At 35.8% G+C, this 12,820-nt stretch overlaps 2 protein-coding genes across 2 annotated transcripts in view; both read right to left on the bottom strand.

Moving 5' to 3' along the window:
- The window catches only part of LOC101301607, a 17,350-nt gene extending 11,799 nt beyond the window's left edge, over nt 1-5,551 (bottom strand). Inside the window, exons 1-7 of the mRNA XM_004305533.1 lie at nt 5,477-5,551; nt 5,221-5,309; nt 3,603-3,726; nt 2,164-2,787; nt 1,627-1,995; nt 1,429-1,533; nt 1,129-1,311 (exon numbers count right to left, since the gene is read on the bottom strand). Coding sequence (XP_004305581.1) covers nt 1,129-1,311; nt 1,429-1,533; nt 1,627-1,995; nt 2,164-2,787; nt 3,603-3,726; nt 5,221-5,309; nt 5,477-5,551 — 1,569 coding nt within the window. The remainder of the gene's footprint in view (nt 1-1,128; nt 1,312-1,428; nt 1,534-1,626; nt 1,996-2,163; nt 2,788-3,602; nt 3,727-5,220; nt 5,310-5,476) is intronic.
- Nucleotides 5,552-8,280: 2,729 nt separating this feature from the next.
- LOC101301320 (uncharacterized protein At2g29880-like) lies at nt 8,281-9,186 on the bottom strand. Its single transcript, XM_004305532.1, has 2 exons — nt 8,986-9,186; nt 8,281-8,892 (listed from the first exon to the last, which is right to left on the bottom strand). The coding sequence occupies exons 1-2, from the start codon at nt 9,184-9,186 to the stop codon at nt 8,281-8,283; spliced, it is 813 nt and encodes a 270-aa protein (XP_004305580.1).
- Nucleotides 9,187-12,820: the final 3,634 nt, after the last annotated feature.

Genomic DNA, 12,820 nt, shown 5'->3' with positions numbered 1-12,820 from the left:
GAGAGAGAGAGAGTGAGTGTGTGTGACAGAGAAGAGAAAATGAATTGGTAAGGTATTTAATTTATTAGAATTTTGATTTGAGTTCAATCCCGATAGGGAAGTAGGACAATTCATCATGATTAATTTAAATGGAGAGTTTAACCAAGGAATTTGATTTCAATGAGATCTCCAGACTGGCCTAATAATAGGCCATGATTTGATATAGAACCCTAACTTTTTTTTTTTCTTGTTAATCTCTTTCCCTTGTCCTTTCTTTCTCCCTCCCTCTTCTGTCTATCGCTACTGGTTCTATTTCTCCTCTTCCCTTCCCCTTCCCTTGTCAGAGCAACTGCAAAGTTTGTATATACTTCGGGCATATGTCCATGGGCGTGTGTAATATAAAAACCATTAAATTCAACTAAGCTTTGAGCGTTGACTATCTTCAGGCACCCGGATATATCCAAACCCTACGTGTCCTCTGCAACCTTAGTAACATGTCTTCAAATCTTTTCATGCTTACCTATACCTATCTACAGCAAGCATAGAATTTCTTTTTCCTTTCCTTTTTATTCTTTGTGCGTGGGAACTGGAGTCAAAAACCTCAAGAGAAAAAACCAAATAATAATTTCATGCGGCCAAGTCACTACTAGTCTACAACATATCCTCAACTAAGACAGGTAAACAACCTTGAAGGGAGGACTCCAGAACATAGTAGTACAAATCCAAAATCCAAAGAAAAAGGCTGTAGTTAGCAAGCATAGTATTCCTCGTTTACACAATTGGTCCCAAGCCAGGTAAAGGAGGGTGGTTGCACGCAGAATAATATGTTATTTATCCCATCAATCAGTCCATTAGGTATACAAAGATTGTCAGTATTTTAGCAAGAACAAAATAGTAGATAAAGGTTATGGAGTCGTGGCGTTATGCTAAGCCTTATTTAGAATAATAGTTAGAAACAACAGTAACATCCAACACAGATATGCATTGCATATGGGATCCTTCAAGTGAATACATACATATATATAAGAGGGATCCCTTCAAGTAAATTAAAAATGAAACACAGTATTTTCCTTATATTACAGATACAATATAAATTAACCACATCTTTGAACGAAAGGAGTATTCTGAAATTCAAAGAGGGAGATATACCTTGAGAAGATCCAGCAAATGCAAGTCGATATCCCGATTTGAGAAACAACAATTTGATGAAGCAATCAAGTCACTGGATGCTTTATATGACAACAAACCTTCAGTTTGACCAAGAATCAATTTTCTGGTTGCACGGGCAACTGGGGAAGGATCTTCAATTGGATCACGTGAAGTTATCAATTTCTGCAGAAATTCTTGTCAATAAATAATGACAGTGACATCTGAAGTCATCCTAAACAGATAAACAGGATTCAAATACAAACAAAAACAAAGGTTAAAAAAGTATAAATAATGACTGACCAAGAGTTTTTTGAGTTGCGATTTTGCACAGATAAGCATTTCCAAAGTATCACTCGTCACCCTACCAATAGTAGAGAGACCTCCCAATACAGACAGAGCTGCACACTGCAAGAAATGAACTACCATAAGAAACTAGTTGAATTAAGTCACAAGTACACATGTAGAACCACAACCAGCATCACCAAATTGAAAGTATACCTCAAATCTTGCAGTGACCTCATAAAATCTAAGTCGATGAAGGACATAAGTTGCACATGAAGCAACATCGTGACGCTGTTTTTGAAGCAACAAATTCAACAATCTACTGTAACCATCACTGACACCAGATAGAATATTTTCATCTTCACGAGGCCACCAACCTAAAAATCCTTCACAGCCAAAAGAATGCTGAGTAGCTTTCTCAATAACTCCAAGTAGAAGTAATGTCGTTGCGGTAGAATTCTGCTTGTCACGGCTGAAGACATGTACAAGCTGCTGCATTCCCCCACCGCTGACAAAGTGAAAGCAGCTCTCTCTTCCAGAGCACAAAAGAAGAGCCACACTCAACCCCAGCATGACATTTGTATCCTGAAAAACAAAAATTGATCACATTAAATGTAGCCATGCTAGCAGATAGGAGGAGGAGAAAAAAAGGAAGGGGGGGGGGAGGAGAGAGAGAGAGAGAGGCATATGTCATTGTTGCTATAAGTTGTATATTGAAAATGTGAAGAGTGAAGGAAACTGTTTTGCATTCACCTGTGGAAGTTGGTGATATCCAACACTTGAAAAGTCCCTATCGAAGAAAAAGTACCGACTTAGCCAATCAGCCAACTGTTTGGAAGTTACCAAATCAGTCTCAGAGACAAAAATATCGCAGTCTTCCAATGATTCAGCTGATGCATTCCCTGATTCTTCTTTAAAGGATTTATATAGCTGAATAAGCTCTGTTCTGGCCTCAATAAGAACCTTGTGTAGCTCTTCACAGTCACTAGATCTGCCCCAGGAGCAAGTCACATAACAAGTGGCAGCTGACACTACAGTGCTAACTACTTTTTGCAATGCATCCCCTAGATTGGGCAACTCACAAATCTTCAACATCAGCTGTAATAATTGCTTAACTTCAATAGATAAATCTGATGCTGTAACAGGTAAAGATAAAGTATTCAGAGCTGATAGTGATTCCTCAATTGTCAGATTAGTTGAATGTAAAGCCAGAGGGAGGTCTTCAAGCTTTCCCTCAGCTGAGCTAACAAGATTAGTTATGGAGCTATCATCAAATTCAATGTTGAATTGCCCCAGATCTTCGGCCGTGTTTCCGTATATAACCAAACTCAGACTACGGTAGCTCCCCCTTACAACCAGATGATTAGTTACAACAGCCTGCAGAAAAATATGATTCCTGTGAGAAACGAGATGCTCTGAGAAGCTACAGCATAATGAACATAATAAAAGCAGAGACGTGTGTGCGCACATGTGCATGGATATGTCTACATATGCATATTCCATTGAATAAAGAGACCGTCATCAACATCGATAACTAGGTACATCTACCAATCCAAAAGGGCTCAAACAAAAGTATTTCCCTCAAGAGGGCCTGTACCTCTCTATAATTCCAATATACTACGTTGTGTTCTTTTTCCACATTAATGGAGGTCATTTTTTTATATATGTGTGTGTAAGTAGATATCCATACTTGCTATATTCCATAAGACCGCCTTTTTTCCGTAAGCAATTTATAAACACGATAAAACAAACAAAGAAAATAAAGGCTGCACTAGGGCTGTCCTCGTAAGAAGATTTTAAGCATCCACTGAAACCTTCTTGACTGAAAAATAATTTCTGCCTAGTGTTTCTAGGTTTTCTGGTGTATCAACTGTGCAAGTATCTGCTTGAGGGACTTCTCATCCATTTTCTCTGTACTTTTTCACATGTCTAATTAAGTATTCCTTTCTTATCAACACAAACAAACTGTCCAGGTATATGTGTATTATTTAAGGCATTCAAACAGAATTAAAAAAAAAAAAAAAAAAGTAACAACAGCATTCACGTTAAACTTGCTAGTGACCCAATCAATCACTTATTAATAAAAAGAGCTAAATATTAATTTGCTCAAAATGAACCATCCACCATCAAAATGCCCTCTATGAGGATAGCATCCATCAGGATATATAACTGGGTACAAGATAATTAATTACCTCTACTTCTAGCACATTTGATGATGAAGGGGAATACAGGAAAGGCTGACAGAGGCGCCTGAATCTTGTCTCTCCCTCGCATTGTACAAATACCTCCAAAGCAAATGAAGGAGGTAAAGTAGCCCTGTAAACAGAAGTAGCACTTCAGAATATTGATAGAAATGCAACATCATAAGCATCATTGAATGATAGTATCGAAAAGTTAATACCAGGCTTATACAATTCAATATGACATTTCTAGAGATAAAAGCCTTATTGATTTTTTGCAAGAAATGGATCTTCAGCTTTCTATTTTTTGGAAAACAAACAGCTTTTATTAAAAGACAAGAAAATCAAAGCACAAAATGGCTTCTTAAAATGGATACTTCATTTCAAGAAGCCAGAAAGAAACTAATGCTGAGCAGCAGAGAAGAAGTCCAACGCTAATGTATGCAATCTCCAATACAACATAATTTCGTTCTGTTTTTGCCACTACAGACAGCTACCACAGGAAACATTATTAACAAACTAAAGCTCCTCCATTGGAAAGGAATAAAAAAGAGAGAACAGTAACCCAACATAACAAACCACCCAAAAAATACAGCAAAATACACATTATTTCCACCAAATATTTTTGCACTAGTTCTTCCATAACCAAAGGTATATTAATCACAGATAAAAGAAAACATCTCCATTGGGGATAATAGGCAGTGACGCTATTTTATTCACTACCATTTGGGCTCCAAGAAGTTAAAGTTATGTTCAAACGCTAACGAAGTACAGGAATGAAATCAATGGAGAGCCATTTATCTTTCACAACTCTAGTTCTATCCCTTTCCCAAAACCAAGTAAAGTCGTGAAAAAGGGTCAAATCCTGGTGAAATGAATGCTTTCAAAAGGCCTATCAAGACCATATAGAATTTTCATATTTTAGCATGAAGGTAAGATGTTCAGAAAAGATGAATTCCCGCTCCAATCCCCTGATAAGTTGGCATTCCTCTTGCATATTAACCAAATTCCAACACCTAAACCTTATCTTCTCTTAGATCCTGAAACCAATTTCCACATCATCAATGCTCCCTTTTTCCCTTCTCACAGAAATCTCGCAATAGCCTCTCAACTCTTTTGTCCACGGGACTTGAAAAATTTTCAACAAAAAAAAAAAAAAAAAAAAAAAAAAAAAAAACCATAGCAAACGCCCAAAACAAACTGGCAACTGCACCAAATGTAAGCCTCCCAAGTCCCACCCATTGACCATTAACTGATATCAAACTTACTATGAAAAGCACAAAACTTTCACTGCTTTCATGAAACCCAAACATTACAATCAAGACACAATTTCAATAGAAGCAATGCTACGATCCAAAAATGCAGTATGTACTATGTAGAGATACAGTGTAAACCCTAAATAACCGCCCTCGCTACCTACTTCATACTCGGTAGATTATACCATATATTGTTTCTAGAAATAATAGGACAGGCCAAATAGCTGCATCCAATCAGGAGTGTGCCCCAAACATTGCGACTAACTGCGAATTCCGACTATACTAACTACTTACTTTCATTCTTAATTTTAATCTCTAATTCACAATCAAACATTCAGGTTAAACAAATTGCATGAATTAGGAGCAACCCTTACCCTAAAAGGGGCACTGCTTGTGAAGCCGACGAGGTGTTGTGTTCAAGAAACTCGCAAGCAGTGATCACAATCGGCTCAGCAAACAAAACCTAAAAACAACGACAAATCCAAATTCCAATCAGTAACACTCGAACTTGAAATTCAATATATTTATGCAACAACACTACCATGGGCATAAGATTAACAGTGAAATTAGACCTTATTAGAGAAAGTAGGATTGAATTGAAAAGGAAGAGGGAGAGAGATTGAGTATAACCTCGTCGACGTATTCATCGAGATGGGGGTGGACGAAGGTCTGGGCGAACAAGACGCAAGGCTCCGGCCGACCCATTGTGAGATTCTTTTAGATCCTGGAACGTGGTTCGTCTAAGTAAACATGGACTTGAGTCCCCTCGGATTCTAGGGTTTTGCAGGAGTTTGTAATAGAACGTTAATAGGGGGTTTTCAGGTTTGTCACCGACCTGAAAGAAAGAGAGAAAAATCAGGAGGGAAGAGTTTAACTTTTACACTGCTACGGGTTTTTTGCAAGTCTAGCGATTATTTTTTTTTTTTTTTTTTTGATTAATTTCAGTTTACACTCCTAAAGTTTAGGATTAACATCATTTCACTCTTCATACTTTTAAAGGGGGTGTATTCAATCCAGATTTTAAAAAATTTTTGCTGATTTTTAATAATCCATGGAGTCTGTTAACTCTATGGACTGTTTTGATTCCATGTAGAGTTCAGCAGATTTCATTAGATTGATTTAACTCTATTTGCATAGAGTTTATAAGTCCATAGATTGTTGTAATAACAATAAAATAAAATAGTTTCTACTTTTTAATGAATCTACTTTTTAATCAAAATATTTTCTCAATTCCATATTTCATATACCGAAGATACAAAAGTAATTAAAGAAAAACATTATAATGTTGCTTACTCCTCCGTTTCAACCTCATTAACATCATAAATCTCTTGATTCTCACCAACCATGTACTCCTCATTATTCATAATGTCATCAGCTTGATCCTCGTTGCTATCCTCTTCATCTTCATCATCATCATTCCTCGGCCTCCTAGCCCACATAGCATTAGCAATGCTAGTTCTCCAAGCATTAGCTTCTGTTCTTTGTTGTAGTTGGCTTTGAGAAAGCAATTCAAGATTTTCATCTTCCATGTCAAGATGTGATGGAGATTGGTCATCTTCTAGTTCAATTGGGAATTCATCGGAGCGACACTCTTTTCGAAGAAAGTTGTGTAATCCAGCACAAGCTAACACTAACTCCGCTTGTGTTTGAAACGGGAATGGGGGAGTGACTTTGAAAATTGTGAACCGCGATTTAAAGATACCAAAAATCCTCTCAATCACATTCCTCAAAGACGAAGGTTGAATAACTCACTTGCATTTTTGGGGTGACGACCTTCACCCCCAAAATCTTTAAGATGATATCGGACACCGCGTAATGGAGTTAAGAATTGGCGGCGATTAGCAAATCCACAATCCACGAGAAAATATTTTCCTGAAAATATTTTTACTTAATTAGTAAGTCATACACAATGAAGCTAACAAGTTAATTATAAACCAACACGAAAAAATGAGTAATGCTCAAGTCTTAGCCATCAATAATTTCTATACATTGGAAGTTCATGGAAAATGAAAAGAGTGTATTACCTTGAGGCACTTCAAGTCCATTTCTTTTTGATAAGGCATCATTTAGCAATTTTGAATCATGTGCCGAACCTTCCCACCCACTAAGCACATATATAAATTCCAAATCAAAGTTGTAAGCTGCTAAAACATTTTGGGATTGAATACCATGACGGTTACGGTAGCTGCTTACATCTCGACCTTTAATCATGGCTGGAATATGGGTTCCATCAATAGCACCAATGCAATCCTATAATAAACCAATATTCAATTAATAGAAAACTAAAAAAATTATTTAGGTCATATAGTGAAAATATTATAGAAAACAAGCTACAAGAATCATACCTTAAAGAAAGGGTTATACTTTGTATTTTCCTCAATTTTAGAGGGCATCCTTCTAGGTGGCTTGACCATCATTTCTGGTGCTATAGTGTTCAAGGCCTTCAATGTTTTGTTGAAGTTTCGACTAGTAGCAAAGTGCGAACGACCAAACCTTTGACGAACATTACAATACCGATCATTGTGGCCTACAATGATCAAGAATGTTGCTACCATTTCTTCAATACAAATATATGTTGTATCTTCCAAAAGAGTACTCTCTCTAATAATAGTGCACAATTTTAGAAACACATCCGGATACATTCTGTGTAACTCCCGGAAACTTTGTGGGTCTCCTTTCAGCATATTATGTATAAACTGATATCCCACCTTAGTGATGGGTCGTCGTTTGAGAGAATGTTCAATACGTGGATGCATCACAATCATATTATCTCTTAGCATGATAATTGCTGCTTGAATTGTTGTCAATAAACACTTAACCTGTTCATAAAGCTCTTCTTCCATTTCTTCTTCAATTTCTTCTTCCATTTGTTCGTCCATTTCTTCTTCTTCTAATTCTTCCCTCCATATTGCATCCGTTTCCATTACTAATTCTCTGCATTGAGAAGTTAATGAATGATCAAAACCAAGTGACAAAATATAAACAAAGAAAAGTTAATTTCTACTGGTTTAGGAACTATAGCCTTCCAAATCCAAAATGCAGTAATTTTTTTCTGTTCTGACCCTCCCTCATTCCAATCAATATTCCAAAAGTGTTAGGACTCAAAAATAAAAACTATTTCTCAGGCATATATGAGACATATCGGTATAAGTTTCTGAAAATTTTCAACCTCAAATTCCTATTGGTTTTGGAACTACAGTCTTCCAAATCCAAAATGCAGTAATGCAAATGAAACAAAGCCATACAATACTTCAAATTAAAATAGCACTCAAAAGATTAATTATTCATAACTCAAATGTCATACTATAGTTCAAATTAAAATAACTCAAAAGTCATACAATATAGCTCAAACCAGAGGTACTCAAATAACTCAAAAGACCATGTTTAATGCAAATTTGAAATCCTCAACAAAATATAAGATATTCATAACATAACTAATACATGAATATCCAATTTTCTCGTACTTCAGGAGCCATCTTTAAGAAACCATCCCTTTTTGATTTAGTGTCAAGCAAGTCAAAAGCCTTAAAACGGATGTCTTCATCCAAATTTGGGATCTCCTCGATAGCATCCCAAATTGTATATGCTCTATCCCTTTCCCTTTTCTCCAATAAGCTTTCTCTTTTCTCTAATAGGGTATAAACTCCTTCAAAAGTGGTCGTTAGTTTATCAAGTTGTTCCATAATGCCACTTTGAGGGGTATTTCCAGTTGAGCTAGAACTTCCTTCATACTCATTTCTACTTCTCTTGGATCGGGTTCTTCTTTGATTGGGAACCTCAGAAACTTCAGGGAACCTTAAAGGGGATGTAGAGCGAAATGATGGATCATTTTGAGTTGGTGCTACAAACACCTCATTCTCAACATCATAATCAAGGTTCTCTATGCGTGCATCTCTACCTTCATCATCTCCTAATGTCCTTGCATCAGTAGCACTACCCAACCCAATTGAGTTTTTTCCAACAGCAACACCATTCCCAACAGCGATTTCCAAATCCTCATAATCAAGAGTCACCCCATAGCGTAAGTTGGCATCTTTTGGGTGAGCCTAAAAATAAAAAAAAATAAAATAAAAAAATTAGAACTATTGTTGCTCTAAATCCTCAAATTATTTTTGTTATGTAATTTTTAGAAAGCTCACCTTTAGGTACTCATCCCATACTTCATCTGGAGCAGTGAACCTTTTAGTAGTATAGTCATATCCAAAGCCAGAGCTGAACCGCATAAGGGTTGAATAAGATAACCAGCGACCTTTAAACCATTTCAACCGGCTTTGGTAATTGTTGTAGGTCTTATGACATCCAAGTTTTGAATTAAGAACAGGTAGTATTCTCTCTTCCATTGTTGTTTTGCCGAAAACACCACTATTGTCACGCCATCCTCAAGCCGCAGCATCAACCATGAGTTCTAACAATAAATCGCTCTCTTTCTTGGTCCACTGCTCATAAGCTATCCTTTTTTGGTATCTTGTTGTGAATCACCCATGGTACTATTACTATATGTTAATACACAGAATAAATTTTATTAGCATACTTATATATAATCTTCATTTCAATTACTGTTTCAATTGTGTACTTTCCTAATTAACAAAAAGTTCTATGAACAACAACAAAAACCATGCATGGTTCAATAGTACAAGTATAAATTGTTACCTTATCAACTTAAAACAGAAAAGATGGCTTAAATAACTAATGAGATAGGAATATCACTCATAAGAGTACCTAAATGAAGAAGACAAGTTGAAGTACCTGAAACGCCTTCTCACACTTGTCCAATTGTTACCAAAATGTGAATATATGATGATGCTGTAAACCCTAGACGAATAAAGATATGTTATAAGTACAACCAAACATCACAATGCAACTATCAGTTACAGGATTACATCTGATGAGTAATAATAGCATACAAGGACTAACTAAACTCTCTTCTAGCACAAGAACTTCAACTACATTTGCTAGACACATAGAAATATACACAAAAGCAAGTAGCCAGGACTGTGGCTATATACGCTTCAGAGCTGCACCCATATATTTCATTATCTATAGAACTTGAAAACAATATGACGCACCAACTGGTATTCCAATATTTGCTCAGACTACTTAATAAAAGGAACAAACTGATATGGATCAACAATATTTGACGAAAAAACAATTTGATATTGATAAGGTAGCAATCTGATATTGTACTCCTTCAAGCATACATAAGTTATTGTAAATCTTTGTATTTAAGCACAAACTGATTTGAAATCACAGAAAGAAAACATAGCTTCAAAGAGTATCTTAGGATTAGGGGGTTTAGGGTTTATAGAGAAACCATCTTTATTCAAGGAAAAGCTGTATCGTGGATTAGGCATTGCTCTCAAACAACAAGGAAAATATAGAGAAACAGCTCCATTGCTCCAACCATCATCATCACCAATAAATTCAAAACCTAAAAGAGCATAATAACAAACAGGAAATCAGAATGAGAAAGTACCTTTGTTATCAGAGAACAACAGAGAAACGTTGAGGGAGTGTTCGTCAAGGCTAGTTCGTCTTCTTCTGATGTTGACGTTTCATCTTCGGTACGAGAGAGACAGAATACGTGAAAATCTCTTGTGTTGAGGTCAGATTTCTCTAGGGGTTTCATATTTATACCAAGGCACAAAGAATCCTACAAAGTCGTTGATATAATAGAATCCTTGAAAATCGACCAACTTTTCAATACCACTAGATTTGGAAGGATATTTTAAAGTCATGATTGAATACCAACAGATTTTTAAGGACTTTTTCAAATCTAAATTGAATACCTATAGAGTTTAGAAATACAAAAAAGATCCTATAGAATCTTAAATGAGTACACCCCCCTTAATTTTAAAAATTTACCCCTTACAGTTTTCAATTTTTATAAATCATGTCCAATTGTTAAAATTCCGTCTAATTCGAACGTTGGTTTTGACTTCATAACTTACTAAAAGGGCTAAAATGGTCGTATAACAACATAAATCACCTTTTAGGACCTTTTTTTTCTAAGATTTCATGTTATCATTTAACCTCCAAATTGGATGAAATTTTAACAATTGTGTCTGATTTATGAAAATTAGAGACTTTAGGGGGTAAATTTTCAAAATTAAAAGTATGGGGAGTGAAACGATGTTAACCCCAAACCTCAGAGGGGTAAACTGAAATTAATCCTTTTTTTTTAGTAAACTACGGCTGCAATTTTATTGAAGGATTAACAATTAGTCTAAAAAATAAAACCACATGTAGGAACCTTGGAGTTTGATTTACAAAGCTCTCAAATGACCGGGCATAGCTGAAACATTTCACATGCGTTGGGGGATCAATTTCTAGAGCTAGACTAGCTAATCTATATATTGCATAATTTATAGTTCTCAAAGACATAAATGTTATCGAGTAGATTGTCAAACTCTAGCGAAACACACCCCAACACCACTCTTTAAAACTGAAAGCTTCAATGTCACAACTTGAAAATTAAAAAGGCATGAGAAAGAATCGTATCAACTAGAGAAAAACCACACAAAGTTTGACTCACATTCTCAAAGAAAATAACGCAAGAGACACGCTAAAAAGAGCCATCATATCCTTTAGCACTAAGTTTAGCTCTTGTAAGACATAAATATAGGCAAAGCTCCACAAACACAATTTTTTTTATGTTGGTAGCATTTCAAAACTTCTACCAAAGCTTTTGATAAGGGTTACTTAGTTGATGAAGACGCTACACATTCCCCATGACACCACTTCTATGAATCCAATACACAGACTTAACATAATAATGCCCACTTTTCTCAGTTTTCAAATTAAACGAACATTAAGAAGCATAGAACTTAACATAATAGATAGAATTTTCTCAGCCACATTAGATTAAAAGAAGATTTCCAAATAGACTAAAATTTGATGCTTTGGAGAGATTCCAGCTAACTGGTATGAAGTAAGTTCTTGGGGTAGTCTGAAATCCAACTATCTTCCCAAATATCAACATGATGACCATCTACAATATTTCAAGATGCACCAGCCACTAAGATAGGTATGATTTGCATGATGTTACACCAAGAAAAGACCAGGATGGATGATCATCTAAATGAGCTTCTTACATAGAACAACATCGAAATAATCAAGCCTTAAAGACTTGTGTCACAAGACAGTTAAGGCGCTTAAGCTAACTCCAAGCTTGTCTGGCCAACATAGATAAGTTGTAAGCATACACTGTATGCGTGTTCTTAAAACCAAGGCCACCATCTTGCTTAGCAATATATCTCCAAATTCCTATAATGTATCTTCATTTTGGTATATTTCAGTGCCAGCCAAAAAGGCCACCACATGCAGAGGTGATGAATGTCAATAATATTAACATACAAATACATGGTTTGAGTCATAACTTTGATGAGGATTTCCTTCCAACAAAGCTTAGGATTTTTTATTTCCAATTGATGAGCTTCTTGGACATTTTTTCTTTGACACAAACCAAAGATAACAATTTTAAACTTACTAACACGCATAGGCACACCTAAAAATTTGTAGTGCTCATCCACCTATTTGATATGTTGAAATATTGTTAGAGGAGTATGACTCATTTTAGGTACTACAATGAGATTAGACAGGTCTTCAACCACAAAATGAGCCATGTCTAATTCATTTGGTAGGATAAATAGTTTATATATGTTGCACATTCATTAGAATAAAGTATTGTACTAAAGTTAAACTGTGCATGATAATTTGCACCTAACTCGCGCTGAACCCAAATTTAGAAGCATAGCCTCAAGTCCTCAAGGAATTCACACATTGCAGCTTATCATAAACGCTTAGAGATCAATATTCAATTTCAAAGAAAAAAACTCACAGCTTGCTTTAATTAATGTATAAAATGAGCCACCTCGATAGCCACTACATTATTATTCAAGATTAATCTCACATGGACATAAGCACTTTGCAAGGGTTTGCAAGGGTGAAACGATGTCAAATCACATTCTCTTCAAT

This window comes from Fragaria vesca, linkage group LG6, assembly GCF_000184155.1.
Source record: "Fragaria vesca subsp. vesca linkage group LG6, FraVesHawaii_1.0, whole genome shotgun sequence".
Taxonomy (NCBI): domain Eukaryota; kingdom Viridiplantae; phylum Streptophyta; class Magnoliopsida; order Rosales; family Rosaceae; genus Fragaria; species Fragaria vesca.
Note: the sequence above shows the minus strand (reverse complement) of the source record. Positions and strands in the feature narration are given on the sequence as shown.